This window comes from Procambarus clarkii, chromosome 37 (genome assembly GCF_040958095.1).
Source record: "Procambarus clarkii isolate CNS0578487 chromosome 37, FALCON_Pclarkii_2.0, whole genome shotgun sequence".
NCBI lineage: Eukaryota > Metazoa > Arthropoda > Malacostraca > Decapoda > Cambaridae > Procambarus > Procambarus clarkii.
The window spans coordinates 8,328,098-8,356,005 of record NC_091186.1 but is presented as its reverse complement, the minus strand read 5'-3'; the positions used below and the strand labels follow the sequence as shown (position 1 = coordinate 8,356,005).

At 38.4% G+C, this 27,908-nt stretch overlaps 1 protein-coding gene and 1 long non-coding RNA gene across 8 annotated transcripts; one reads left to right on the top strand and one right to left on the bottom strand.

Moving 5' to 3' along the window:
• Nucleotides 1-1,001: 1,001 nt before the first annotated feature.
• On the top strand, nt 1,002-11,427 carry LOC138372007 (uncharacterized). Its single transcript, XR_011230619.1, has 2 exons — nt 1,002-3,131; nt 11,329-11,427. It is a non-coding gene; the product is annotated as an uncharacterized lncRNA (long non-coding RNA).
• LOC138372006 (uncharacterized) lies at nt 11,255-20,506 on the bottom strand. 7 transcript variants are annotated; one of them, XM_069337060.1, is made up of 7 exons: nt 20,429-20,470; nt 14,686-15,043; nt 13,415-13,621; nt 12,853-12,906; nt 12,364-12,422; nt 11,952-12,027; nt 11,255-11,396 (listed from the first exon to the last, which is right to left on the bottom strand). In XM_069337060.1, exons 3-7 carry the CDS (start codon nt 13,476-13,478, stop codon nt 11,347-11,349), a joined length of 303 nt encoding a protein of 100 aa, XP_069193161.1. In that variant the 5' UTR covers nt 13,479-13,621; nt 14,686-15,043; nt 20,429-20,470; the 3' UTR covers nt 11,255-11,346. The 7 variants fall into 7 exon arrangements, 6 of the variants coding, with proteins under 6 accessions (XP_069193161.1, XP_069193162.1, XP_069193164.1 ...); XM_069337061.1 differs by lacking the exon at nt 14,686-15,043 and having other exon boundaries at nt 20,429-20,506; XM_069337063.1 differs by lacking the exons at nt 14,686-15,043; nt 20,429-20,470 and adding an exon at nt 19,166-19,472.
• Between the last annotated feature and the right edge of the window lie 7,402 nt (nt 20,507-27,908).

Here is a 27,908-nt window from a genome sequence, read left to right as displayed (position 1 = left end):
AGATGAGAGAAAATTATAGGTACAGTATATTAAAGCACATAGGTAGCTATGATTGATTGCAATGACAGCTTAAAATGGTAGTTGACAACAAATTGGTAGGCACAATACAGCAGAAACAATATAAGATTGATTGCAATCTTTGACATTGGTTGACAATAGAAGGGTAAGGTAGGTTACAGGGAATTTATTAGGTATAGCTTCGCTTTTAACTTAAACTGGTTGAGAGAGGTACAGTCTTTAACATGGTTGGGAAGGTCATTCCACATTCTGGGCCCCTTGATTTGTAGAGCATTTCTAGTTTGATTAAGTCGTACTCTAGGAATATCAAAACTGTATTTATTTCTGGTGTGATGCTCATGGGTTCTGATACAACCTTCTATGAAGCTTTTGAGATCAGGATTGGCATTATAGTTTAGCGTTTTATATATGTATAATACACATGAGAGAATGTGCAGTGACTTAATGTCTAACATATTCAGAGATTTAAGTAGGGGTACCGAGTGGTGTCTGGGGCCAGAATTGGATATTGTCCTAATAGCAGCTTTGTGTTGAGTAATTAGAGGACGTAAGTGATTTTGGGTAGTAGAGTAAATGTAAACTGTCAACAAAATTATTCGCACACCCTCCGTCACTATGTGATGGAGTGCCTACAGTAAGCAAATGCTGGATACTTCGCTAAGATTTCGGGCAGCACATCATTATGAATGAAGTACTTACACATTTCTTGGACACTATTGATGGTGTTATCTCTAAATTCAGCGATTTTTTCACATTCCATTATATAGTGACGCAAAGTATGCGAATAATTCTGCTGACAGAGTTTACATTTAGTCAACTCTACCCTTATTAATATCCCCCTTTGTTATGTTCATTCATAGAATCACTTGATCCATCGTCCAGGCCACGTAACCCAAATTACACTGGTAATAGCACTTATGCTTATTATAATGATTCTAAATTGCATGCACTAAAACGCACTGCCAGAAGAATTAATTGGACTAGCTTATAGAAGGACCCGCACTGCTGAAATGCTTAAGCTCTTTCAAGCGGCTCTGGCTGAGGCCAGGGAACGTATGGTGGAGCTGAGGCAGACAGACTGGGAAACTTTTGTCAGTGGTCTCAATTCTCACACGCCGATCGACTTGGAGATACTATGAACATGTTTGCCATAAAATTTTCGTTTTCTCCAATAGTCACAAAGCCTTTTTGAGAGAACGGCATTGTATTGGATCTTCGTGGTATGACTATTGTTTTGTTGACACGACGAGGGTAATTAATCGACGTAGGTTTTTTTGTTTGTTGCCGGTCTAACGCATCCTTGTTTGACATTTTATACATATGTTCTTGTATAACATTTTATTGTGAACACATTGGGCGCTGCTCAATAAACTCGCCCCTCGGAGCAAAATTTAAAATTTTTTTTTTTTAATCTTGATGGAACATAAAATGGCCGCCTGTGTTTATGCTGTCGTCAGCTGAGGCTGTGATGTCACAGGTGAGGGAAGCACGTACTGCGCATTAATGCCTCCATCCCTCGTTATTTATTTATTTATTTATTTATTTATTTTATTTATTTTATTTATTTTATTTATTTATATATATACAAGAACGTACATTGGGGGTTAAGAGACAACATAGAGTTTAAGTTGGAATTACAATCTTGTAAAGCCACTAGCTATATATAGCGTTTCGGGCAAGTCCTTAAACTAACCTTTGAGCAAATCCTTAAACAAACAAAGTTCTAGAGAAATAATTAGGAGTAAAATTGATAAAAAGTGTTTAACAGGTACATTACAGCTTTACTTTACAAGTACAGATGACTTTAAGCAGGATAATTACAGTAAAATTGTCATTTTTTTTTTTACAGGTATGATGCAAGAATTTTCGACACAAAAGCAGATCAGAACAATACACAATAATAACAATACACAATAATGAACAAGGAATCCTAAGTACAATTAGGAAAACATCTCAGGGTTATACATTGGATTACTGAAGCACAATATGAGGATCATTACAAGGAGTAATGCAGTAGAATATGCACTCATATTCTATTATTAAGTTAATATTAAGTTCCTTCCTCATGTTAAGTATCTTTGTGGTACGAGGGGCATCCAAGGATTATCTTCAAGGCTTCGTTCTGCAAGTTTTCAAGCCCTTTAAGCTTTCTTTCAGTCATCAAGGCAAGCAGAGGTGCAGCATAATCCACTAAAGATCTGATGTATGCAAGGTACATCATTTTGACAATTGTGACATTGGCACCATAGCCTGAGTGATAACCTGCAACATCTCCAAGAGGGCTTATGGAGCCTCTCTTTATACTGACGACAGAGTTTGAATACAACAGGACAATACAAGGCCAAGGTATTTGAATCTGTTAACATAGTCAAGCTGGGAGCCATCATACAGTTACATCTTGCGAACAGCTCCTCCCTGCCTGGGTGAACACCCGTTTAGTATCTTTGTTTCCTCTGCTGAGATATGACTAAACCTAAGTCCTGACATAAGACTAATACAGAGTTAAGAGTGTTCTGCATGTTAGCATAACAAGTAGTGTGTATCATTATATCATCAGCATATACCCAGTAGTGTGTATCATTATATCATCATGTATGATGATTCATGATACAAGGGGGTCTAAATTGATCTATCGAACGATCCACATGACTAAAACTTTTACCCCTCCTACAGTTCTAAATCACCTTTTCCTTGAACACTTTTCTTCACACTTCCACTCTATTTCTGTCTTCACCAATGGGTCTTAAGTCTGCAGATGGTGTAGGCTACTCTGTTGTTTTTCCTGACTGCACCTTTGTGTCTCCTGCCTCCGGAGACTAGCATCTTCATGGCAGAACTTTATGCTATTCTCTATGCTCTTCATCAACTCTTTTCTCGCTGTCAATCCTCCTCTGTGTTTGTAGTTGACACTTGCAGTGCCCTCATGGCTCTAGAATCCTTTAATCCAGTCCATCCTTTGGTAGTTGAAATTCAACATTGGCTGTTTCTTATCTCCAATAGATTTAAGACAGTGGAATTTCGCTGGATTCCCACCCATATTGGTGCGTTCTTAAATGAGCGTGCGGACACTGCCGCTAAGGAAGCTATCCGCATCTGTCCCATCTCCCGTAAAGGTATTCCTTATTATGACTTTTACCCAGTTATTCATTTCCCCATTCTTGCCCGTTGTCAGGGTTGTTGGTCTTCGGTTACTGGTAACAAATTGCGTGCTCTTAAGAGTAGTGTGTTCCCGTGGCCTTCCTCCTACCACCGTAGTTGGTGGTGGGAAACGGCTCTGGCGAGGTTGTATATTGGTCATACACGTTTAACTCACGGGCACTTAATGGAGCGCTGCCCTGCTTCTTATTGTCCAAACCGTTGTCTCTACATGTCCTGACTTCCAGGACTTACGTGTCTTGCTTCCCGACCATTGTCGGGAATTGTTTATCGAGGGATCAATTGTCCCTCGATAAAATTCTTGGTAAATTCAATACCTTTGATATTGTTCGCCGTATGCGTTTTTGTTCTTGTATTGGCGACGTTAGTGATATTTAGCGCACTATGATTATCCCACACATTTGATGGTTTGATAATTACTGTACTGTACAGTACTTTGGTTTGGAATGTATCAAATAAAGTTGTTTCATGTATTCAAATGTGTGAGAAAATCCACTGGGGCTGTGAGATGAAGCGAACCTGTAACAAAGGCATTGCCAGTTGCATACTCTACCACCACTGATGGTAAAAGTCTTACAACTGGATATCTTGTGTGACGGGTTATGGTATCACAGCTATACTGAACCAAGATGGTATGGCTCTCCCTCACATAAATGAAAGAAATGCTGGTATTGGCCTTGCAGTGTGTAAGTTGCAGGTGGAAACAAATGAAAATTATCAAATAAATAATTAAACAATTTACTGAAATAGTAATGAACAAAAATAACACATGACAATACTTGACTATCATGTAATGCAAAGGTGAACAAGTTAGTATGACCTTAAATGCAAAAAATAAACTATAAGCAATGAATAAAAGTATGAAGATATACTGGTGTTCTGAAGACAGCTACCATACCACCATGGCATCAGTCACACGACGTTGGCTGGAAGTGGACGACGGGTTAGAGACACCAAGGTGATCCTAGAGCACTAAGGGAGAGATTGCCTCTCCAGGGAGGCAGCGCTCTTTATATAGTCCGGCGGTGATGACTCATCCAGTGTCAACACGAGGTGGACATCCGGTCAACTAGCAAAATGCTCGTTGTGGCTGGCGGTGCCTTTGTGTTGAGCTGTACCACTGTCAGTTGAAGGCGGCTAACTGCTTGTTTGTGGGGACAAACTGCCAGTTAGCAGTGGCGCCCGGCTTGCCTCTGAGTCGTACCAGGCCGTGCCAGGCCCTGGGGGGTATGGAGAGGTGGCAGGACTGATGACTCTTCTGGGCTGGTGTAGATGTATAATACTTCCAGTGCAGAGGTATTGAAGGTGAAGGGAAAAGGCAGTTCCACTGCTATGCAGGGGATTCACGTGACACTTGTGAAGCCACAGAAATTCTGGAGGCCCTACTGAAGCCAGTCCAAGTATTAAATAAAACCCCTGAAGTACGCCGGTGAAGGGTAAAGTGAAGGGTGAAGCAAGACCGTATGCCCCAACTTCAGGCACACACAGAAAATCACGTTTTGGTCCCGCCTCTCAACTGTGTATTTGAAGTTGGGGCGTATGGTGTTGAACTGCTTCTTCAGCCTTCACCTGAGTGCTTGTAGGTCTTACGTAAGACGTTGACTCAAGGAGGGGCCTCAAAACTTGCTGTGATTTATGGGGAAATCCGGTTGTAAGACTTTTACAAAGTCAGTAATATACTGTGGTAGAGTATGCAGCTGCCAGTGCCTTGGGCAAGGGTTTACGTCGCATCACAGCTCCAGTGGATTTTCTGCTCGGTGTATATCAGGTTGTGATTTTGTGTGTGTACCGTATTGTTATGATCGCCGTGTGATAAGTCCTTTCTGGCCTCAAGAGTCATTTTTACCCACCTAGAAAGATTGCAGATGGCCAAAGCAGTTATTTAAGTTAAGAAGGGACAAGTCTTAAACAGAATTTTGCATAATATTTGACTGTAAAGGGGTAAATTGAGGTAGATTGAAAAACAAAATGGTGAACCGGGCAGGCGGTACTCACAATTAGGCGAGTACACTCGGGAACTTTTAAAGTGCAACCAAACATGCTCTAGGCTCTCACAACAAGAGGCGAGTGGTGGTGGCTCAGGTGCTCAGCCAATCAGAGCACCTAAGGAGGGAGGGCAGGAGTGAGAGGGGGGTGGTATGTGGAAGTTTGGTGACAGTTGTGTGTAGTTTGTTCATCTTCATTGTAAGTTTCATGGCTTGGTGTGCATTTCCCTAGTAAATTTAATTCGGGAAAAATTCAGGTGTTTGATTTTTTAAATCAACTTTTTAAATGTTGAGTTGTTAAAGCCTCAAAGTGCATGGAGTTGGTTTGGGAGTATGGCATCCTCATGCTGTTGCGTGCTCGCGTGAGGTAGCAAAGGTGATGTAAAGTTGTGGGGTGTACATGCTTGGGACGTCCTCTCTCGGGATGGCTGGTGTTAGACCTGTGTGTTTGTCGGTTGTTGAAAAGCCATTGTCATCCTTTGCTGTTGTGGTATTGATTTTACATTGTTCATCTTGTAATTAATACTGTAGTGCGATATCTAGGGCTACCATTTGTAGGTTTAAAATGTCTAATACAAACAGTTGTCCAATGAGTTTTAATAGGAAATATCATCCACCAAGCACCATTGTACAATTATATTAATACCTGCACGGTGAATGCTCAAAGACCCTTTCTTTATTCAGTGTTGTCACATACCTCATGGGGGTATGGATAGGCAAACACTCATTCGGTTAAACTTGCCTTGTAGTATTTTCAGAGCTCAGTAATTTGGAATCTGGTTAGCACTTTGCAAATAAATTGACCTTTAAAGTGAATTCCTATTTAGGTTTAAAACATCATACCGAATGAGAAACTCGGATTATATAGCCGAACACCAGAAATGTTGTTATTCAATTTGGTTGCCTAAAGCACATTCAAGGACTACACATTACATGGCATTCCAGGATTCCTCTATACCTTGCCTTATGCTGTAAACATTGCCACAACCCTGTGTTTTATTGATTTAAATGGCCACAGGGAGGCATACAACACTGCAGATTATGATGTCATTAGTTATCCACTGTGCTGACAAGTGGGCTGACTGATGTTCGTTGACACCTGTATCGTGCTTCAATTTAATCGCCAGGAGATCACCCTCTCACTAGACTCGTCTGTAGGAAGTACAGTATAGTATGTCAAATTACCTTGGATCATAAATAGCATAAGACTTGGGGGTAGGAGAGGGTTGCAGTGTTTGTCATGGCTCTCAGTTGTTCCTGGTATTAGGCAATTTAGTTCTGGAATCATTTTTGTTGGGCAATGTTAAACTTTTTCGAAAGTAGATGTTTTTCTGAAAGGGAAGGGGGGGGGGGGGAACCTCTATGCTTGGATACAGTTATCTAAGTCAGGGGTCTCCAAACTTTTCAATGTAAGCGCCACATTATATATTTCCCATATTTATGCGGGCCGGAGGAATAAAAAATGAAAAAAAAACAAAAAACAAATCAGTGCCAGTAATTTAATTTCCTCAAATATTAAAGTATAAACATGGAAAAATTCAAACATATCTTTTTGGAAAAAATCAGGGTAAACTAAATAGATTCCTGCCTTTAGTTTTATGCAACCAAATTAGTGTGACGAATGATACTGTTGTTTTGACTTCAAAATTTCATTAAAATCAGGTTCCAGATTAGATGAGCCAATTGTAAGAATTGATTTCAAGTGATCATCAGACAAATTTGCTCGATAGTTAGATTTCACATACTTCATTTTGGAAAAAGTTTGTTCACACAAGTATGTTGAACCAAAAATGGACACAAAACTACAAGCAAACTTTATCGAATTTGGAAACTGATCTGGCTGCAGGCATTTATAAAACTCAATCAGATTTCCTTCTCTATACTTATCTTTCAGTCTGTCATCTGCCTGGAGATCAATAATTTCCATTTGAAATTGAGTTGGAAGATTTTCAGCATTGCAGTCAAATGGATTATGAAAGAGCCTGATTTCATTTGCTTTGGCATCAAGGTCAGCAAATCGCTTCTGAAACTGTTTTTTCAAATCTGAAATTATTTCATTTGCAAATGAAAAAGGAAATTCAACTTTACTTCCTGCATGAAATTTTTCACAACATGGAAAATGAGCAAAATTCTTAACCTTCACCTGGCCTTCAAGTAGTGCAAGTTTTGCTCTGAATGCCTTGACATGAACAAAGTAGTCACTGATCAAATTTGTTTTGCCTTGCAATTTCAGATTCAAGTTATTCATATGACCTGTCATATCTGCAAAAAATGCCAATTTCCAAATCCATTCACATTCTGATAATAATGGCTGAGGGTTATTTTTCTCTGTGAGAAATAAATCAATTTCTAATCTGAGCTCAAAGAAATGCAGCAAAACCTTTCCACAACTAAGCCATCTAACTGCTGTATAATAAGGCAAGTTAACAAACTCCGCATCAATTTCTTTCAAGAAATCACGGAACTGGCGATGGTTGAGTGCATGAGATCTAATGAAATTAACCACAGAAACAACAGGTTTCATGACACAAGACATATCAACATATTTTAGGCACAATGCTTGTTGATGGATAAGGCAATGCAGAAAAATGGGTTTTGAGCCTCCAACCTCACAAGCTGTTGTAATTTGCCCAACCAAACCCTTCTTTGTCCCAGACATATTCTTTCCTCCATCAATTGTCACACACTGCACTTGTTTCCATTCCAGGTTATATTCTGTCATAGTTTTACTTAGTTCATTGAAAATGTCCTCTCCAGTTGTTGTGGTGTGCATGCTGTGAACTGATGCTAATTCTTGGTTCACATTAAATTCACTATCAACACCACGAATGAATACTAAGAGCTGAGAAGTATCACACACATCAGTTGATTCATCCAACGCAAGAGAATACCAACAAAATCTTTTTGTTTTTTTCCTTTATTTGCCGAATTATGTCGCCTCCTAAATCTTCAATTCTACGAGCAACAGTATTTGACCCAAGACTTATCATTTTGAAGAGGTTTACTTTTTCTGGACATACCTCTCCTGCTGCTTCCACTATACACTCTTTTATGATACTACCATCAGTGAAAGGTTTTCCTTTTTTAGCCAACACATAGGCAACTTTGTAACTGGCTCTAGTTGAAGTTTCATTTTCAGATTTTTTCTTACTGAAAACAGCTTGTTGAGAATGCAGACTGTGCTGAAATGATTCAAACTTTTTAGTGCGTTCTGCTCCTGTGATGTGAGAATAACTTGAGCCACGTTTAGATTCATAGTGCCGACGAATATTGTATTCCTTCAGAACAGCAACACTGTCTCTACATATTATGCATAAAGCTTTATCATTTGCTATCACAAAAAAGTACTTTATCTTCCATTCATCATTGAACCGACGGCACTCAATGTCCACTTTTCTTTTCTTTATCTTTTCCATATCTGAAAACATAAGGGTAAAATAAATGAAATAAATTCTACAGGAAAAAAACAGCTTGTATGTGGTGTTAAAAAGCATAGCATATTATTATAAAGTGGTAAATATTATGGCAACAGCTTTCGTTGATAAACTTAATGGTTATCATTTTAACTATTTTAAACATGCAATATTTTTGGCTACAATAGTATTATTGCTATTTTGTATAACTAAGATAAAGGCATTGTCAAAGTACAGAGAAAAGAATATTGTACAGTGTTTGTGCTCCCTGAAACGGAAGCAGCGAAGCCCCACTCGCCCTCCATCCCCACAATATACAGTTATACACAACTGATTGGTTGTAATGCACAACACATACCTACCAGTATTAGTATCTGTGCGTCACACTATCGAGAGAGAGGAAAACTGACTCGGGTTGAGCGCCACCAGTCAGCAGCCCCAGCTTTGAATAATTCTGCGATGCCATTCGTACCATAATTATTTTTTCAAGGCCACCACACAGGGATTTGTTTGGAGGGCCGGATGAAATTATGTGGCAGGCCGGATGTGGCCCGCGGGCCATAGTTTGGAGACCCCTGATCTAAGTGAATACTTAGATTTATACAGTAGAATAACTACCTTCTTTTCCTTAGTCAAAATGGTTGCTTGTTTATTTCTAGGGACTTGTATTTTCTTTTATTTTTAACTGCAGCAACTTTCAGTGAATGATAGATTCTTACTGAAAGGACCTTTACTTCATTGTTGTTGCTTTATGGTCATCTCATTGTGTACAGGGATTCCGCGAAGCTTTTGGGGTTAGTGTTTGACACTCGTTTGTCTTGGTCAGCCTTATCTCTTGCCTCCGAGTTGAATGCTCTAAGGCCCTTAACCTCCTTAAGGTTTTGTCCCATACTTCTTGGGGAGCGGATAGAGAATCAACTACAACCACAACCTTTGTGGTTGTAGTTGATTCTCGTAGTGCCCTCATGGCTCTAGGGTCCTTTAATCCTGTCCATCCGGTGGTCATTGAGATTCAACATTGGCTGTTTCTTATTTCTAGTAAATTTAAATCAGTAGAGTTTTGCTGGGTTCCCAGCCATATTGGTGTTTCAATGAGCGTGCGGATGCTGCCGCTAAGGAAGCTATCCGTTCTTGTCCCATCTCCCATAAAGGTATTCCTTATTCCAACTTTTATCCTGTTATTCATTCTTCCCTGTTGGCAGGGTTGTTGGTCCTCTGTGGTTGGTAACAAGCTGCATACTCTCAAACTTAGTGTGTCCCCGTGGCCTTCCTCCTACCACCGTAACCGGCGGTGGGACACTGCTTTGGCACGGCTGTGGGTTGGTCATACCCGCTTAACCCACGGTCACTTAATGGAGTGCCGCCCTGCTGCTTATTGTCCGAATTGCGTTGTCCCTCTAACAGTTGTGCATATCCTTGTTGAATGTCCTGACTTCCAGGACGAGCGTGTGTCTTGCTTTCCGACCGTCCCTCGCAGTCACTTGTCCCTCAATAGAATTCTAGGTGAATCGGATACTTTTGATATCGTTCGCCTTGTGCGTTTTTTTTCTCGTATTGGCATTCTTGGTGATATTTAGCGCCCTCTGATTATTTCGCACTTTGGTGCCTTCTTTTGGTAATTACCTTACCTTCATTGTTGTTTCATTTTAATGTGGTAGTTGTGATATGGATTGTTCTGGCTCACGTGCAAGGTCTTGGATTTGTTTGTTTTAAGAAATTGCCAGTCTTGTTACTATTTGTAGAGTTAGAGATCTGCATTAAGGCCTCAATATTATATTCTTTATTTTTTTAATAACATGTTATCAGCAATTTTTGTGGTTGGTAATATTTAGATTAATGTCAGTGATGTAAATGACAAGGGTTAAGACCCCTTGTGGTATGACAGCATTTTTCCCCAGTCATTTCTTTCATTTGTTAAAGGGTCCTCGTAACCATTCTTTTGTCCTTTCTACCATGTACCTGTTTGTTGCTTCTTGGTCTTTCATTTGGTACTTTGGCTATTAAAACAATGGTCTTTGGTAATGTTGCAATTACCATTTATAAAAAAAATGAGCAGGTTCATTAGGCAGGGTTTGTTTTTAGCAAACAGTTTTACAAAAAAAAAAAAAATTCCATTCCTTCAGGACCTTGCAGATGTTAGGTCAAACTAATTGACAGTAATCTGTTTTGCCCCTTTCAAACAATGATGGTTTTAATATAGGTAAAATATTTCAGAATATCTGAAGTTTGGCAGACAAATCATTTAAGAGCTTTGATTAAATTTAAGTTACCAAAGACTTTGTGAAAACCATGTTGTATAGATGCTTCAGTGTCACTTTTCTAATGTTTTGTAAATTTAACAATGATCTTTAGTTAATTTAATCATAATTTGTACAAAGCTTAGGTGTTGCATAGCTTTAAATTCTTTCAAATATAAAAACTAAAATATTGACTGAAGTTTCTTCCACTTCAATATTTCAGACTAATTTGCAATATTTGTTAGTTTATGTAAATTGAATAGGTAGTCCACTTTTACATCTTTTCAATGCATTTTGCATGCACCTATGTAACAAGTTACAAATAGGTGTAAATTTTACAAAGTATTTATTTTCAAAGTAAAAAAATTTCACATGTTTAAACATTGCATCAATAGTAGTAAACAATAATTTCCAGCATAATTTCAGGATAAAGTATATAAAGTAGTTTCATTAAAATTGGTTTATTTAATAAGTTTTACATATAGTATTTATAACATCTAATATTTATTACTGTTTCAGGTTGTGGGCCAGATGCTCCTAGATGAACAGAAGATCCAAAAGGCCAAGACAACTCCAGAGACAATCACCTGTAAAACAACAATAAACATTAAACAGGGACACTACTTTTATTATCACCAATGCTTAATAATAAGTCCAAAAAATCCTAACATCCTATCTTTTAAAATAGGCTCAGCAAGGCCTATCCCTTCCTCTGATTTCAATGCAGAGCTTGTTCCCTGAATGGGAACATTACATCCACCACTTTAGTGCCCTCAACACATTGTACATATGCTTTACTCAAAGCACTGTACAATGCATGCCAGGCACTAAAGTTTTAGATGCATCCACCCATTCAGCAAAGAAGCCCTGTGAGAATTAACAATGTAACCATTGTTAAGGGTCCCTAAGCAAATCTAGTCCATCTATTAGATGGGTAGTAGAGCAAAGCTCTGAAAAAGCCATGCCAGGAAAATCTGCAGGACTGCCTGGTCCCCTTTTATGAAATGGGGTAGGATCAGTACAAACTGCATCAATCCCTGTGGGTTGTAACAGTAGGACATGGTTACACACCTATAAATGGACTAGATAAGAGAATTAAGATTAGGTCATTGATATAGCTAAAACATCAAATTCAAACTCACCCACTTTTGTAGATTTCCTTTTGCAGAGTAAAGGAGCCTCACTCCAAGCCAGTCCATGCATCATAATCACTTTCACCTGAAAAAATATTTCAACAAATTAATTTCAGATTTAAAGCCAATCTTTCTTTACTTTTCAAATTAGCATTCAGTACTTTACAAATTCAGATGGAAAAAATTTCTTTAAGGAATTTACCTTTCCTACATATTCTAGTAGTAAAGATCTAATTTAGCAATATAAATATATATGGAATCAATTTGCCAAGTTTCAGTAAATGTCATTTGAGAAACTATCCAAAACTGCACTTCAATGGCAATTTACATTTATCTTTAGCCAATGCTATATTGTTTAAGTTAATACTATTTTTTTTACTTTTATGCAAATCTATTCAGATTAACCTTTACTACAACTCACCTGATTCTGTTTAACTCTTCCAACTGACAGAGGGACTTCTGGACTTTCCAAACCACATTCTGGAAAACTATAAATTTAAAACCAAGCTAAAGTAAACAGTGAATATTTTTTTTACTTTCAAGGGAAAAATACCATCACTTAGAACAAAACTTTTCCTGCCATTAACTTTGACTCATGATTACCCTTAACAGTGTTATACATTTATAGATTAAAGCATATTTAACAAACATTTAATGTTAACTAAACAAGATTTATATTTCATTCAAATTATTAATAAAACACCCTCAACTATGCTGTTTAAGATCTAATGCCCCACATTGCAATTTTCACAATTTCAACATACCATTCTATTAAATACATTCCTGAAAGGACTAAACTTGCACATATTGTACCCACTAGCCTAAGCCTAGACTTCCATACCCTAATATTTAATAGGTTTTTAGCAATTAACTTCTACCCTCTAATTCCAATGTACACAACACTACTTACTGTAGATCTGCGAGTATTTTCCTGCAGCTCTTTGTTGCCAGGACCTTCCACAACCTGTCATGTGAACAGTAAATATTACTAAAAAGTTATATGCATAGCGATGTTATTTTGTTCATACCTGAACCACCAGTTTAACAGTTGCTGTTTTAAATGGCACACTAAGTATCTTGTTGTCCCATCTTAATTACAAACAAAGCTATAGTCATTTCAAGTCAACATCCTATACAAATTTTATTTTCCAACAACTTTAGTCATGAACATTTTTCTGGAACATTGCAAACAAACTTTAATTTAAGAACCATGTATAACATTTGAATAAAAGCAATACAAAACATATATACAATTTATTCTTTTGCAACCACTGCTTACTACTAGGACAAATTTATTCTGTTGAATTATGTACCAAGCTTTTTAGTCTGAAAATTCATAATTAACCCAACTATACTACCAAGACAATGTGATTTTACTAAATTTAGTAATTTTCTCCCCCCCCCCCCCCTTTCCAACTGTTCAGTGTCAAAAGGGAGGGGGGGGGGGGGTGTCCATTTACTGTACCACTTACATTTTAGTGTGGGCTTCATCCACTTAGCTGGAACATTTGTGCCAGCTGCTGGTAGGGGAGGCATACCATGTGCCAATTCAGGAAGCTTTCCACGTTCCTCACTGCATGTCAGCTCAGGACCTCACTACCATGTTGGGAGGCAGTTGAAGACTAACCAATCAACATCCCAGGCTGGAGAGCAGTGCCACCTCGGGGAGAATTTACCACCTGCAAAAAATTTAATACTCTTAACAATCTACAACATCTATCTCATCTTTACCTAGCCTCCAAACCTTACATTTGTCAGCATTAAACTGCATCTGGTAGTCTTAACCATTTCAAAACTATATAGGGCATCGGTATTTTTTATTTGCCAATTCGGCAACTATTGCAGTCTAAACCATAATCTTGCGAATAACCGAGGTCCAAGGAGAGCTTTTAGGCACTACTTACAACACTTCCTCCAACTTAACCCCATTTATACTAATTTCCTTTGGTATAGCCATGACCTAATCAACTTCAGTCAGCATTCCCAATGATCCGAGCCCCTATCAATTTTGCGCCACTATCAAAATCTCTGATGAAGTCAAGGTACACAAAATCACAAACCTTATCACCATTTCCTCAACTATGCAACCTAATCCATGAACATTTAGTAATAAAACTATGCGATTCATGTATCTAGTCATGTTTCTCAAAAAGTAGAGAAATGGCACTTGCCATGTTAGATTCTAGTAACTTTCCTCACAATAGACTAAGCTAATTGGTCACTAACTTAAGCGTTAAAGTTAACTCAAACTTTTCCTTTAAAACTTGCTATATTAGGAACTTTCCACGACCGGCCTTTACCAGACATAATTAAATAGGGTAAAAACGGTATATTAAATGCAGTAAAACTACGGTAAATTCAATATGATAAACTTGCATTCTTTAAGCAAGTAGTAAGTGAACTAAACTAAATGTTAAGCACCTTGGCAAACCACTTCGTTCTATTCAATTTCTTTATTTAATCACTTTGTCCGGCTAGAATTTTTAGATTAGATTAAAGGAACACCCTCCCTGGTAACGGCTGAACTAGTTAACCAAATACAAATATTTAGGTAAAATACTTTCATAAAACCCGTCTACTTCCCCCACCAGTAGACTTGTTCAGCTAAAGGCATAATGTAATGTTCCACTTTAGTAAATAAACACTTAAAAAAACACTACCCCATCTGTGTAGTTACCGGTTACCTGACATTCTACGCTTAAAATAACCCATCTATTCCCCATAGTTGTTCGATATAACTTACCTCTCACCCGCTGGTCGAGTACACAGCAGTATATATCCTCCTCCATCACTCACCGCGTCGATACTATTTCACTCGTTCCGCAAATTGCCTCAAATCACCTGCGTTGTCCATAAACATAGAAGAGCAACTGACCGTAACACCCGTATAGAGATCATCATATAACGTGGGAACATTAGTAGTACTGCTGTCAAAACATAGATGGCGCCAGGACAAACGGTAATTCCTCCAGGAACATTCGGGTGGCCTCCATGGGCCTTTAGGGACGACCAGGAGGCCTTTTGGGCCTCCAGGGGGACCTCCACGCACCTCCACAGATATCCAGGGAGCCTCCCTCCCGGAGATATTGCATATCTCTTACCTAATTTGTATTATGAAATATGACATGATAGTGCGTTACAGACTTCAGTTAGGAAATAATTGGACTTGTAATGTGATTACTGATCCATCTGTATCCCAGTCATTTTACTATGTTAATTTTATGTAATTTATTCTTAAGCTTAATAACATTATTTAAATGTGCTAAATTTCCATTTATATATATATATATATATATATATATATATATATATATATATATATATATATATATATATATATATATATATATATATATATTATGTTTCCAAATTTCTGATGATATACAACATATTGTGGTTTATAATTAAGTTCTTATTAATAGTGATCCTGCATCAAAATTAACAATGTTCAAATTCGGTTTTGTATGTTAAAATTAACTACATTTTTATGTTAATTTCTTTCTGTAAATAATGATGATAAAGTGCAATAAAGGTATGATTGAGACAATGTTAAATCGTTAAATCCTAAATATATCTTGAGTCTTATACTTGAAATATTAAATGAACATATAGTGTGTAGTGTAGTGTTTCAATTATTATTAAGAGGGAAGGGTTGGGGGTAATGGTTCATATGTCCACATTCGAATGCCCCTCTTCCCAGGATTGGGGGTGCGGGAGTGTACAATAAACTATACCCACCTCCGGCAGCAGCTTGTCGAAGGCGGAAGTGGAGTCTAGGCCGTTTGTCATGAAAATTATAGTGTGATGGCTCTTATTTTTATTATGGGTACATAATAAGATTATGCCTTTATTCTTAATTTATATTACAATGCTGGTAAAATACACTTCTTGATGAGTATGGAGTACAAATGAACTCATTTTGTACCCTATACTCACAGGATGAGTATAGGGTACACAATAAACTACCACTCACATCATGGGTATGGGTTGCACAAGAAACTATCGGAGAGCAGAGTATGGAAAGCAAAGTAAACAAAGATTCACACGATGAGAAAGGGTTCCACAATGTCCTATGACTCACAGGATGAGTATGAGGTGCATAATAAATTACCATTCATAGGATGAGTATGGGTTTCACAATAAACTAAAGGTAACAGGATGAGCATGGGTTGCACAAACTATTGGTAACAGGATGGGTATGGGTTGCACAATAAATTACTGTGCTAGGATGAGTGTGAGTAGGATATATATATAAACATATTGTGGTTTATAATTAAGTTCTTAATAGTGATCCTATCCTGCATCATAATTTACATAATATATATATATATATATATATATATATATATATATATATATATATATATATATATATATATATATATATATATATATATATGTATATATATATAATTAGGAAGTAATGTTTATTTGGGTAAGTTGTCAGCTTATATGAACTAATAGCTAGTGTGGCTTGTATATGGGGTACATCCGGTGTCTTACCCTCGACGGTACCCTCCTTACCCTTATCCGCGGCGGTACCTTTATGGTCAGGAAGCCACGGATATTTACAATGGGGCTCGGTCAGTCAATATGATTCCTTTGACATCACTAAACTAACTCTTATGTATTCTGTTCTCGTATTGACAATTTGAATGACATCAAGAATATTTTGAATATCTTCTGATATAGATGGTGCTGTAGTTGATTGTTGTTCATGACAAGTCCAATGGGTCATTAGCATCGCTCAGATTAGTGGGAAGAAATTCTTGCTGCAACAATGTGTGTTCTCAGAGCTAACTAGGGTAACTAAAATACTTATTTCCTAAATAAATACTTTAATTGTAAATATTTGAAAATATATGGTATGTATCAGAATTTCTGACGATATAAAACATATTGTGGTTTATAATTAAGTTCTTAATAGTGATCCTATCCTGCATCATAATTTACATAATATCTACTTCTGTTTTGTGTATTAAAATGACTACTTTTTATATTAATTTCTTTCTGTAAATGATGATGATGATGATAAAGTTCAGTAAATGTAAGTAAGAACATAAGAATGAAGGTAACTGCAAAAGACTTATTGGCCCATACGAGGCAGCTCCTCGTATGGAGCTGCCTTTGATAAGTAATTACCAAAGAAGGCACCAAGCCGGGAAGGCTGTGTAGCACAATCAAATAAGTCAACTGCTCCTGAAGAGGACGGTATTACTTACAGTTTACTGAGATTAGTCTCACAAGTACCAGGTAATCCACTTTTAGTGTTGTACAGAATGAGTTTAAGTGAAGGAGTATTACCTGATGATTGGACAGTGTCATTGTTCCCATCCCCAAAGCACACTCAGATAATTATAGACCCATATCTCTAACATAATTTTGTCTATTAGCACAGTTTTCGGCGTGAATGCATTTTGGTTCTACAAGGTAGCCAACTCCATCAAAATATTAAATATGTACCCAACTCAATTAACGATTAATCAACCAATTACTCCATGGGATAACTTGGATCTAGCAGTTGATTTTGTAAATGCACCCAAGAAAGATAATGTACACTCTACATTATTAAAACAGTTAACACTGTGAAGCATCACTGAAAGTACTCAGAATATGGGTAACGATGTGTATCAGTGGTATACCGACGGTTCTGTAGAAGAAGGTGGACGATGTACCGGATGTGCATGTAATATATTTGAACAATCTTCTCTCTTACATACATGAATGAAGCGCTATGCTAAACTGTGTAATTACTATTTGAGTACTGGAACACTTGATGATATATTGAACTTGTACCCTAGATTGACGATGTAACGTATCAATTATACAATGAATGTATGTGATGTAACTCTATAACCTGAGCTTGTGAAAGCACCTTAATCACCTTCAGTGATTAAGTGCTTAATTGCACACTAGTTTCTCTATCAGTTATCTCACCTTGTCAGAGTAAAAGAGACAAATATATGTGTATGTATGTGTTCAGAATTCAATTTCACCTTTGTAAATGCACGTTAATGACACTATGTAAAAGACACATCGAACACTTTATGTAGGGCATACGTAAATCTGTGTATTTATGTATTTACGTATGTAGCTTAGCCTAGCATTTTAAAAACACTACAATCACCTTATGTGGTTGATTGTTCAATAAATCCCTGAACTATATGTTTAACAAATCTCTAACCCTATCAATGGAGTTAGTTTAGTTCTTATATTATGCACCCTATACCCATCTTGTGGGCGGTAGTGGAAAGGGTTAGAGTCCATGGCGGACTGAAGAAAATGTATATATGATGGTTAGCATTGTTAATGTGTGGCCACGTCTGTGGTAGAAAATAATACAAAAAAATCAAATAAAGGTATTATTGAAACTTTATACGAAAACATTAAATCCTAAATATATCTTTAATATTATACTTGAAATATGGTATACTTTGCTCTCTCCATCGTACTTCTGCACCTACTGGCAAGTGGTTCGGTGCAGTGTGCAGGTGATGTTCATTACTGGGTGAGCTGGCAAGTGGTGCTCACCTGCCAGCTCACCCAACGAAAATTTGGTTTTTAATACACTTACACATTTATTGGGTCTTTCCTTCACCTTCATTCAAGCACTAGGGTATTACAGTAAGTGTTTTAATTATAATATTTATTAACGTTATTATTTTTAATTTTTATTATTATTAGTATTATTATTAACAGGAGAGGATCGAGTGTGTGTGTGTGGGGGGGGGGGGGGAAATGGTACACATGTCCACATCCCAATGCCCGCCCTTCCAGGACTGGGGGTGCGGGGGTGTACAATAAACTATACCCACATCCGGCGGCAGCTTGTCGAAGGCGGAAGTGTAGCCTAGAGAATTTGTCATGATAATTAGTGATGACTCTTATTTTGATTATGGGTCTGTAATCCAGTTAAGCTTTTATTCTTAATTTATATTACAATGCTGGTAAAATACACTTCTTGATGATGAGTATGGAGTACAAATGAACTCATTGTGTACCCAAGTTCAAGTTCAAGTATGTTTATTGAGATAAGCAATAAATAAATCTCAAAGGGATAGAGTAGCTTAGGCTATTTCAACCCCCCTCTAATTCAAGTCCCTCAAGGGGCGCACAAATACTGTGACTACAAATAGACAAATAACATTACAAGAATCCAAACAAGAATTGTGAACCCTATACTCACAGGATGAATATAGGGTACACAATAAACTACCACTCACATCATGGGTATGGGTTGCACAAGAAACTATCGCGCAGAGGATGAATATGGAGAGCAAAGTAAACAAAGATTCACACGATGAGAAAGGGTTTCGCAATGTCCTATGACTCACAGAATGAGTATTAGCTGCACAATAAACTACAGGTCACAGGATAAGTATGGGTTGCACAATAAATTACAGGTCACAGGATGGGTATGGGCTGCACAAACTACCGGTAACAGGATGAGTATGGGATGCACAATAAATTACGGGTCACAGGATGAGTATGGGTTGCACAAACTACTGGTAACAAGATGAGTATGGGATGCACAATAAATTACCGCACAGAGGATGAGTATAGGGTGCACAAACTGGTTGGGTAAATGGAAATGGTTGGGTACATTTCCTTTCACCTAATGCGACTATTCATGTGTCCGGACACCGGCGATTGTGTGGTATTGGCTATTTATTTAACCATAACTTTGCATTCATTTAATAATTATATTAAGATATGTTTTCCTTGAAATGTAGTTACATTATCGTCTACATGGCTTTATTCTGACATAAAGACCTATGGCGTTACTTTGCATATATGCAAAGTAATTATAAAATTGATTGGCTTGTGTGGAGGCCTTCACACTCCCTGAGCGAGCCATCAAGTAACTATAAAAAGGCATATATCTTAACTTTCAATTCAGTTATATTTATGCCAAAGTATTAACATGCAGCTTATATTTATGTCTTTATGATGACATAGAAAACTTCGTTTATTACAATATCTAGATTAAATTAACATTGATCTTCGGAAGGTCATAGTTCCCATATCGGTAAGGAGAGCGTCGGCCATGAAGCCTTGTTTAAAGTATGAATATTTTTCCTCTCTAATAAGGTATAATCTCTGTGATGGATTCACAAAAACTATTTTATATCTGCCTTTCTGATAACATATACAAATATAATCTTTATTTGTGAATATTTGTTAATTAAGCAATATATCAGAGGGCGTGTAGGGTTCGGTGTTCAATGAACGAAAAGGACTGGATCACTGTGTACAGGAGGCTGATATGGCAGCAAACACTCTCCTGGCGACCATATTTCTTGGATAAGTCGCTCCACACAATTGTCGCTTGGACCGTCGACTTCCTATGGCGTCACCTCTCACATATTTACGTCTCATTTCGTTATGAAATTAGATTATTTCAGAGAAAAAATAGGTTTGATCATGTTCTACGTGTAGCACCAACATTATAGTAAGTAAATATACCATATTTCTTCATTACTTACGTAATGCTAATACGTTTTGGGTAGTTTTGGCCTGATTTGGGATGATTGGGGTAATTCTATGGACCCCACAGGAGTTCATGCTGTTAAGGAAATAGTCAACTTGAGAGCAGTTTTGTTGACCCAGGTCAATATTAAAGTCTCCTCCCAGAATGATGTGGTTTTTGTTGAGATTGTTGTTTATAATAAGATTCCTTAGGTTGTCTGAGAAAGAAGCTATGTTAGTATTAGGAAATCTATAGATGATCTATAGACTTCCAAACATATATTTTTTAATAAATGGTAAATGTTTTCTGGCTAGTTATGTTAGATTTTATTAAAAATACGTATTCTACTTGTTAAGATTATTATTTAAATTTGTGATAATTTGTGCAGAGAAGTGCGACAACTGGATATGCCAACAAACACTTTCCAAACAACGATATATCTTGGATAAGTCGCTCCACAACATTGACGCTTGGACCGTCGTCTTCCTTTGATGCCACTTATTTCATAATGAAATTATATTAGTTTGGAGTAAATATATGTTTTCTCATGTTCTGCATTCAGCACTCACATTATAGTGAGTAAACATACCATATTACTTCATTACTTAAGTAATGCTAGGAGGGTTTGAGTAGCTTTGGGTCTTTAGTGGACAGAATCTCCAATAGATGGGGCGAGAGTCGCCTCATCTCTCTCGCCCAGGCGGGAGACGAAACTTAATTTAAAATTGATATATCTTTGTCCTCCAACATGATATATTTCATTTGGTGCAATCATAATAATGTTCATATCTGGGTCTTTCTGGAGGCATATAAGATTTTAGGTTTTATTAGCGTATCTTTGTTAATTATACAATGTATCGGCAAGTCTCCGTGGTGTAGTGGTAAGACACTCGCCTGGCGTTCCGCGAGCGCTATGTCATGGGTTCGTATCCTGGCCGGGGAGGATTTACTGGGCGCAAATCCTTAACTGTAGCCTCTGTTTAACGCAACAGTAAAATGTGTACTTAGATGAAAAAACGATTCTTCGCGGCAGGGGATCGTATTCCAGGGACCATAGGATTAAGGACTTGCCTGAAACGCTACGCGGATACAAGACACTCCGTACATTGACAACATCGCACACTAATATTTTTACCACTTCGGACACCAGCTTTCGACGTTTCGCATATGTGTACGTGTTCCATATTAAAACGACAATATAATGCTATTAACAATTAAAATCTTCTATTTAACAGGCATATATTTATTAAATGAAGTTTAGTGATGTAATAGACATAATCCGGAGTTGGTAAGGACGCCGCCCACCAGCGTAAACACAACACACCCGAATGCCCACAAACACGATACAACGCACAAAACACAACACTTCTGTCAGTTTTTGGATAAACTCCTTTTATATTTATTATGTGAGAGTTATACATGTATAAAATGATAACTATTATAGGTAAGCGCCTAATATTTAATATTAATCAATAAAAAAGAAGTCAGAAGCTACACGCCTGTCTGTACATGTCTTTTGTGTAAAAGTATTTTGGGCGCTCATGTACTTGTGCGCTAGCTGGCGTTCACAACTGTTCTCGCCTACAAGCATTAGAATTAAACAAACGAATTTATTTTTTCATTTATATACAAGAAGAGAAGGCTACCCTTGAGTCTGTAATATTCATCTGATCACTGGTCTCCCATTTGGTCCTCATTGTTTTATCTTACTATTATTGAAAGCCAATAACCGTATTATGCAATTTCAATTTCTTCTATTTCTTTCTTTATTATGCACCCCATACCCATCCCGTGGGCGGTGGTGTAAAGGATTACAGAGGCACATAATCGGTTCAGGAACTGAACCCTCTAGTTCGTTTAGCTAAGCAAATAACAATGTTTGACGCTAGTTACAAAATTATTAATGTTGTATACACATGTACACACACTCATACATACATGTACACACACACACACACACACATATATATATATATATATATATATATATATATATATATATATATATATATATATATATATATATATATATATATATATATATATATATATATATATATATATATATATATATATATATATATATACGTATACATATATACATACACATACATATTTAATCACCTACACAAATACACACATCAATAATCTTTGTGTCACAGGTGATCAACAAGAGGCTCACAACAGTCACTATAAAAGGCACTTTACATCTATAGTGAGTCACACAGTTAGTAGTATTGCTGCAAACCCACCCAACTGGGCGGCAGCTTTACAGTCATGTGCTCCACACCCACCCAACTGGGCGGCAGCTTTACAGTCATGTGCTCCACACCCACCCAACTGGGCGGCAGCTTTACAGTCATGTGCTCCACACCCACCCAACTGGGCGGCAGCTTTACAGTCATGTGCTCCACACCCACCCAACTGGGCGGCAGCTTTACAGTCATGTGTATGCATTACCTACAGTAAGCAAATTTTGGATACTTCGCTAAGATTTCGGGCAGCACATCATTATGAATGAAGTACTTACACATTTCATTATGCAACTTTAATAAAGTTGTCCTTCAGCATTTTGTGGTGTTCAGCTACCCTTATCTTCTGTATGTTCCTCACATTACCAGTATACACAAACATTGACATGTAGGGATATAGACTCTCAGGTAAGTTAGTAATTTAATGCACAGTAGCAGTCCTAGGCGTTCAATCCCCGACCGCCGTCCAAGTGGTTTGGCACCATTCCTCCCCATCCCATCCCAAATCCTTATCCTGATCCCTTCCCAGTGTTAAATAGTTGTAATGAACAGGCACTATATATATATACACACACATATATATATATATATATATATATATATATATATATATATATATATATATATATATATATATATATATATATATATATATATATATATATATATATATATATATTATTATACCAGTATAATCTAATAATATATACTGGTCTAATAAAATAATTAGACCAGTTAATACTCTCACTCGTTGTGTTAGGATATGTTAGCTTGATAAAACTGACTGTTCATTGTTGAGAAATGTGTTAACAAACAATATATCTGACATTATCAAGACTGTAGCTTGCTTAGCAAAAGGAACTTTTTTTAAATTTGGGTTCAGTTTAACTACCGCTCAATGGATGAGTAATTGGGGCATAATAAAGGAACTAAGCTGATAAAATGAAAGATGGGAAAACAACATTAGAGAGATAAACTCGAGAGACGTTTTCATGTTAACCCGAAAATTATTTGAGGAGCAAGACGGACTGCGGGTCAGGCAATTGGTCTTCATGCTATCGTGATGGGGGATCAGCCATTATACGTGTTAATGACTCTTGTATAGTTGTGTAGTTAAGGACTACAGGGTAAAGGGGTAATGGGCATTGTGGTTGATTGTTCTACCTGGGAATCCTCCACTGTTTTATATCTTATGTATGTATGTATGTATGTATGTATGTATGTATGTATGTATGTATGTATGTATGTATGTATGTATGTATGTATGTATGTACTAACCTGGTTGATTGTTCTACCTGGGAATCCTCCACTGTTTTATATCTTATGCATGTATGTATGTATGTACTAACCTAGTTGTGGTTGCGGGGGTTGAACTTTGGCTCTTTGGTCCCGCCTCTCAACCGTCAATCAACTGATGTACAGATTCCTGAGCCTACTGGGCTCTGACATATCTACATTTGAACCTGTGTATGGAGTCAGCCTCCACCACATTACTGCCTAATGCATTCCATTTATTAACTACTCTGACACTGAAAAGTTCTTTCTATAATCTCTCTGGCTCATTTGCGTACTCAGCTTCCACCTGTGTCCCCTTGTGCGTGTACCACATGTGTTACATAAATGTATGTATGTATGTAAGGAGAGAGAGAGAGGAGAGAAAGAGATGAAGACCGAGACAGAGAAATAGATATAGACAGAGTCAGGGAGAGAATGTCCCTGACGGATAGATAAGGATATGCAAAGTCAGTGAGAGAATGACAGAGATAGAGCGAGGAAAGAGACAGAGAGATAGGCTGACACAGAGAATGGCAGAAACGAGGAGAGGCAGAGACAGAGGGACAGGGACAGACGGACAGGGCCAGAGGAGGGACGGGGGAACAGAGGGGGTCAGTGGGACAGAGAGGGAGACAGGGACATAGAAGGGGACAGGGACAGAGACAGAGGGACAGGAACAGAGGGACAGAGACAGAGGGACAGGGTCAGAGAGGGGGACCGGGGGACAGAGGGAGGAGAGGGGGCAGGAGACCAAGAGAGAGGGGATAGAGTGGGCAGGGGGACAGAGGGAGGGACAGGGACAGACAGAGAAAGACATGAACAGGGGGGCAGAAAGGGCGGACAGGGGGACAGAGAGAGGGACAGGGGGCAGAGATAGGGACAGGGGAACAGAGACAGGGACAAGGGGACAGAGATGGATAGGGGGACTGGAGGAAAGGGAGGGGGACAGATGAAGGACAGCGGACAGAAAGAGTGGGCAGGGGGGCAGAGAGGTACAGGGGGACAGAGAGATGGACAGGGGGACAGAGAGAGAGGAACAGGAGGACAGAGAGGAACAGGGGGACAGAGAGAGACAGGGGGACAGAGAGAGGGACAATGGGATAGAGAGGGACAGGGGGACAGAGAGATGGAAAGGGGGGACAAGGGGACAGGGGACAGGGGGAAAGGGATCGGGGACAGAGGACAGAAAATGTGGGCAAGGGGACAAAGTGAGGGACAGGGGGACAAAGATGGACAGGGGGACAGAAGAAAAGGGGGGAGATGTATGAGGGGGAATGTTTGCGAGAGATGGAGAAGGGGTATTTAGAACGGTAAGTTAGAGAGGGGACAACTAAGGCGCATCATTGAAAAGCAAATGAACAACATTGCAATAGCAGGAGCCACGCACATCTTCAGCCTGCGTTGTTGAGACATTGTCAATTAAGCGGTGTCCAATAGCAGTATCTTCGGTATTTAAGCGATACCTTAAAAAATACTGGAAATATTGAAAGATATTAATCCAGATATTAATCCCCTTGTGCAACGCACACAAGAGGCAACAGCTTCTAGCTCTATAAGCGGCAATATAAAATAGAGAATAGGCGATTGTTTTCACTCATAGTGTAATAAACCCACGGACCCACCCACCCGCTGAAGCCGTAAATAGCAAGACATTACTTCCGTTTAAAATTAGGCCGGAAAAATCCTCAGGTATGTGGAGGATGAGGGAGGCCTTTGATCAACCGCCGACTTCCTGCCCCGTCGACGGGGCCACCATCCCTCAGTGTGCCCTCAGCCAAATTCATGTGAAACATATATGTGTGTGTATTAAATATTTTAATTTATTATTTCCAAGATTTAGCTGTTAGCTCTTGGACCCCGCCTTTCTAAGCGTCGGTTGTCTAATGTACCGACTCTCGGCCTCTTTTCCTCCATCATATCTAAACAACATATATTTTTATCTAACACTCACACACAGCCCCAAGATGCAGCCTTTAGCAGCTTCCTGACTTTCAGGTTTCTATTTACTGCAAGGTGAATAGAGGCATTAGTGTGTGTATGTTTGTGTCTGTGTGTGTGTATGTTTGTGTCTGTGTGTGTGTATGTTTGTGTCTGTGTGTGTGTGTGTGTACGTGTGTGTGTGCACGTGTGTGTGTGCACGTGTGTGTGTATACTCACCTATTTGTGGTTGCGGGGGTTGAGCTCTGGCTCTTTGGTCCCGCCTCTCAACAGGTGTACAGGTTCCTGAGCCTATTGGGCTCTATCATATCTACACTTGAAACTGTGTATGGAGTCAGCCTCCACCACATCGCTGCCTAATGCATTCCATCTATTAACTACTCTGACACTGAAAAAGTTCATTCTAACATCCCAGTGACTCATTTGGGTACTAAGTTTCCACATGTGTCCCCTTGTTCGCCTACCACCCGTGTTAAACAGTTTATCTTTATGTACCCTATCAATTGCTCTGAGAATTTTGTAGGTAGTGATCATGTCTCCCCTTACTCTTCTGTCTTCCAGTGTCATGAGGTGCATTTCTCGCAGCCTGTCCTCGTAACTCATGCCTTTTAGTCCTGGGACTAGCCTATTGGCATACCATTAAACTTTTTCGAGCTTCGTCCTGTGCTTGACAAGGTGTGTGTGTGTGTGTGTGTGTGTGTGTGTGTGTGTGTGTGTGTGTGTGTGTGTGTGTGTGTGTGTGTGTGTGTGTGTGTGTGTGTGTGTGTGTGTGTGTGTGTGTGTGTACGTGTATAACACACACGTACTTATGTGGTACGTATGTACTACATAATTGTAAGGCGTTTGCTGAATTAGAAAAGTCGGCTAGCAGTCCACCCTTAACGACACAATTAACTCATTACATAAAAAAAATACGTGGCTGTGCAACAGTGTGTGGGAATTGGGGACTGGTGTGCATTTAGACGACTGGTGAGGACCAACAATGACTTAGAAGGATGGCACCAGCGTCTGAATCAAAGGTCAGTGAGGGACAACTTGGCTTTATATATTTTAATCCCCTTACTGTACCGTGAGGCGTCCCTGGTAACCTTGCAATACCAACTGGTTTCTGATCAAAAGCTAAAGTCCAGTCGCCGCAAGGGCAATAAAGAGAAACAGGAACATTTGTGGAAGCTTTGGGACCGTTACGAGGAAAAACAGATAAGCACCTCACAGTTCCTCAAGGAATGTTCGCGTTTTATCCCAGGAAGTTCCTGAACTAGAATTAGAAAACAGCAGTCTGTTTACTGGTTGTTATTTAACTTAAGTTAGTTGTAAATGATAATATAAAAATAGCCACTGAGAACTGATGAGTTGCCCAAGACTTTTGCTCGTAAAGAGGGAATTGATTACAAACTTGGACTGCCTTTGAGCAGCCTGAGGGCAGCAATATCCCAGGAACGTCAACTAAATTTCGGAGACTTGAAGCAAAGTGAAATTCACACCAGTTACTCCATCTATCATCATTCTATTATGCAGGAAGAACCGCACGTCTATGGGTCATCCAATAATGTTAGCAGACTTCTAGATGTTACCACTGCTAGGCTTAGGCTCGGCTACAATAATAATAATAATATTTATTTAGGTAAAGGTACATACATAAAGAGATTTCACAAAGTTTGTTGGCTTTATAGATAGAGCTAGTACATACAATGCCTAAAGCCACTATTACGCAAAGCGTTTCGGGCAGGAAAAAACACTAATGACTAAAGCTTAAAACTAATGGGTAAAAAGAACAAAATGCGTTGAGTACAAATAAAAATAGAGGTAAAAGAGGGGGGGAACAAGTACCTCTGGGAGTTTGTAACATCTGCTGATGTAGATTTGACTAAATGTAAACTCTGTCAGCAGAACTATTCGCTTACTTTGCGTCATTATATAATGGAATGTGAAAAAATCGCGGAATTTAGAGATAACACCATCAATAGTGTCCAAGAAATGTGTAAGTACTTCGTTCATAATGATGTGCTGCTCGAAATCTTAGCGAAGTAT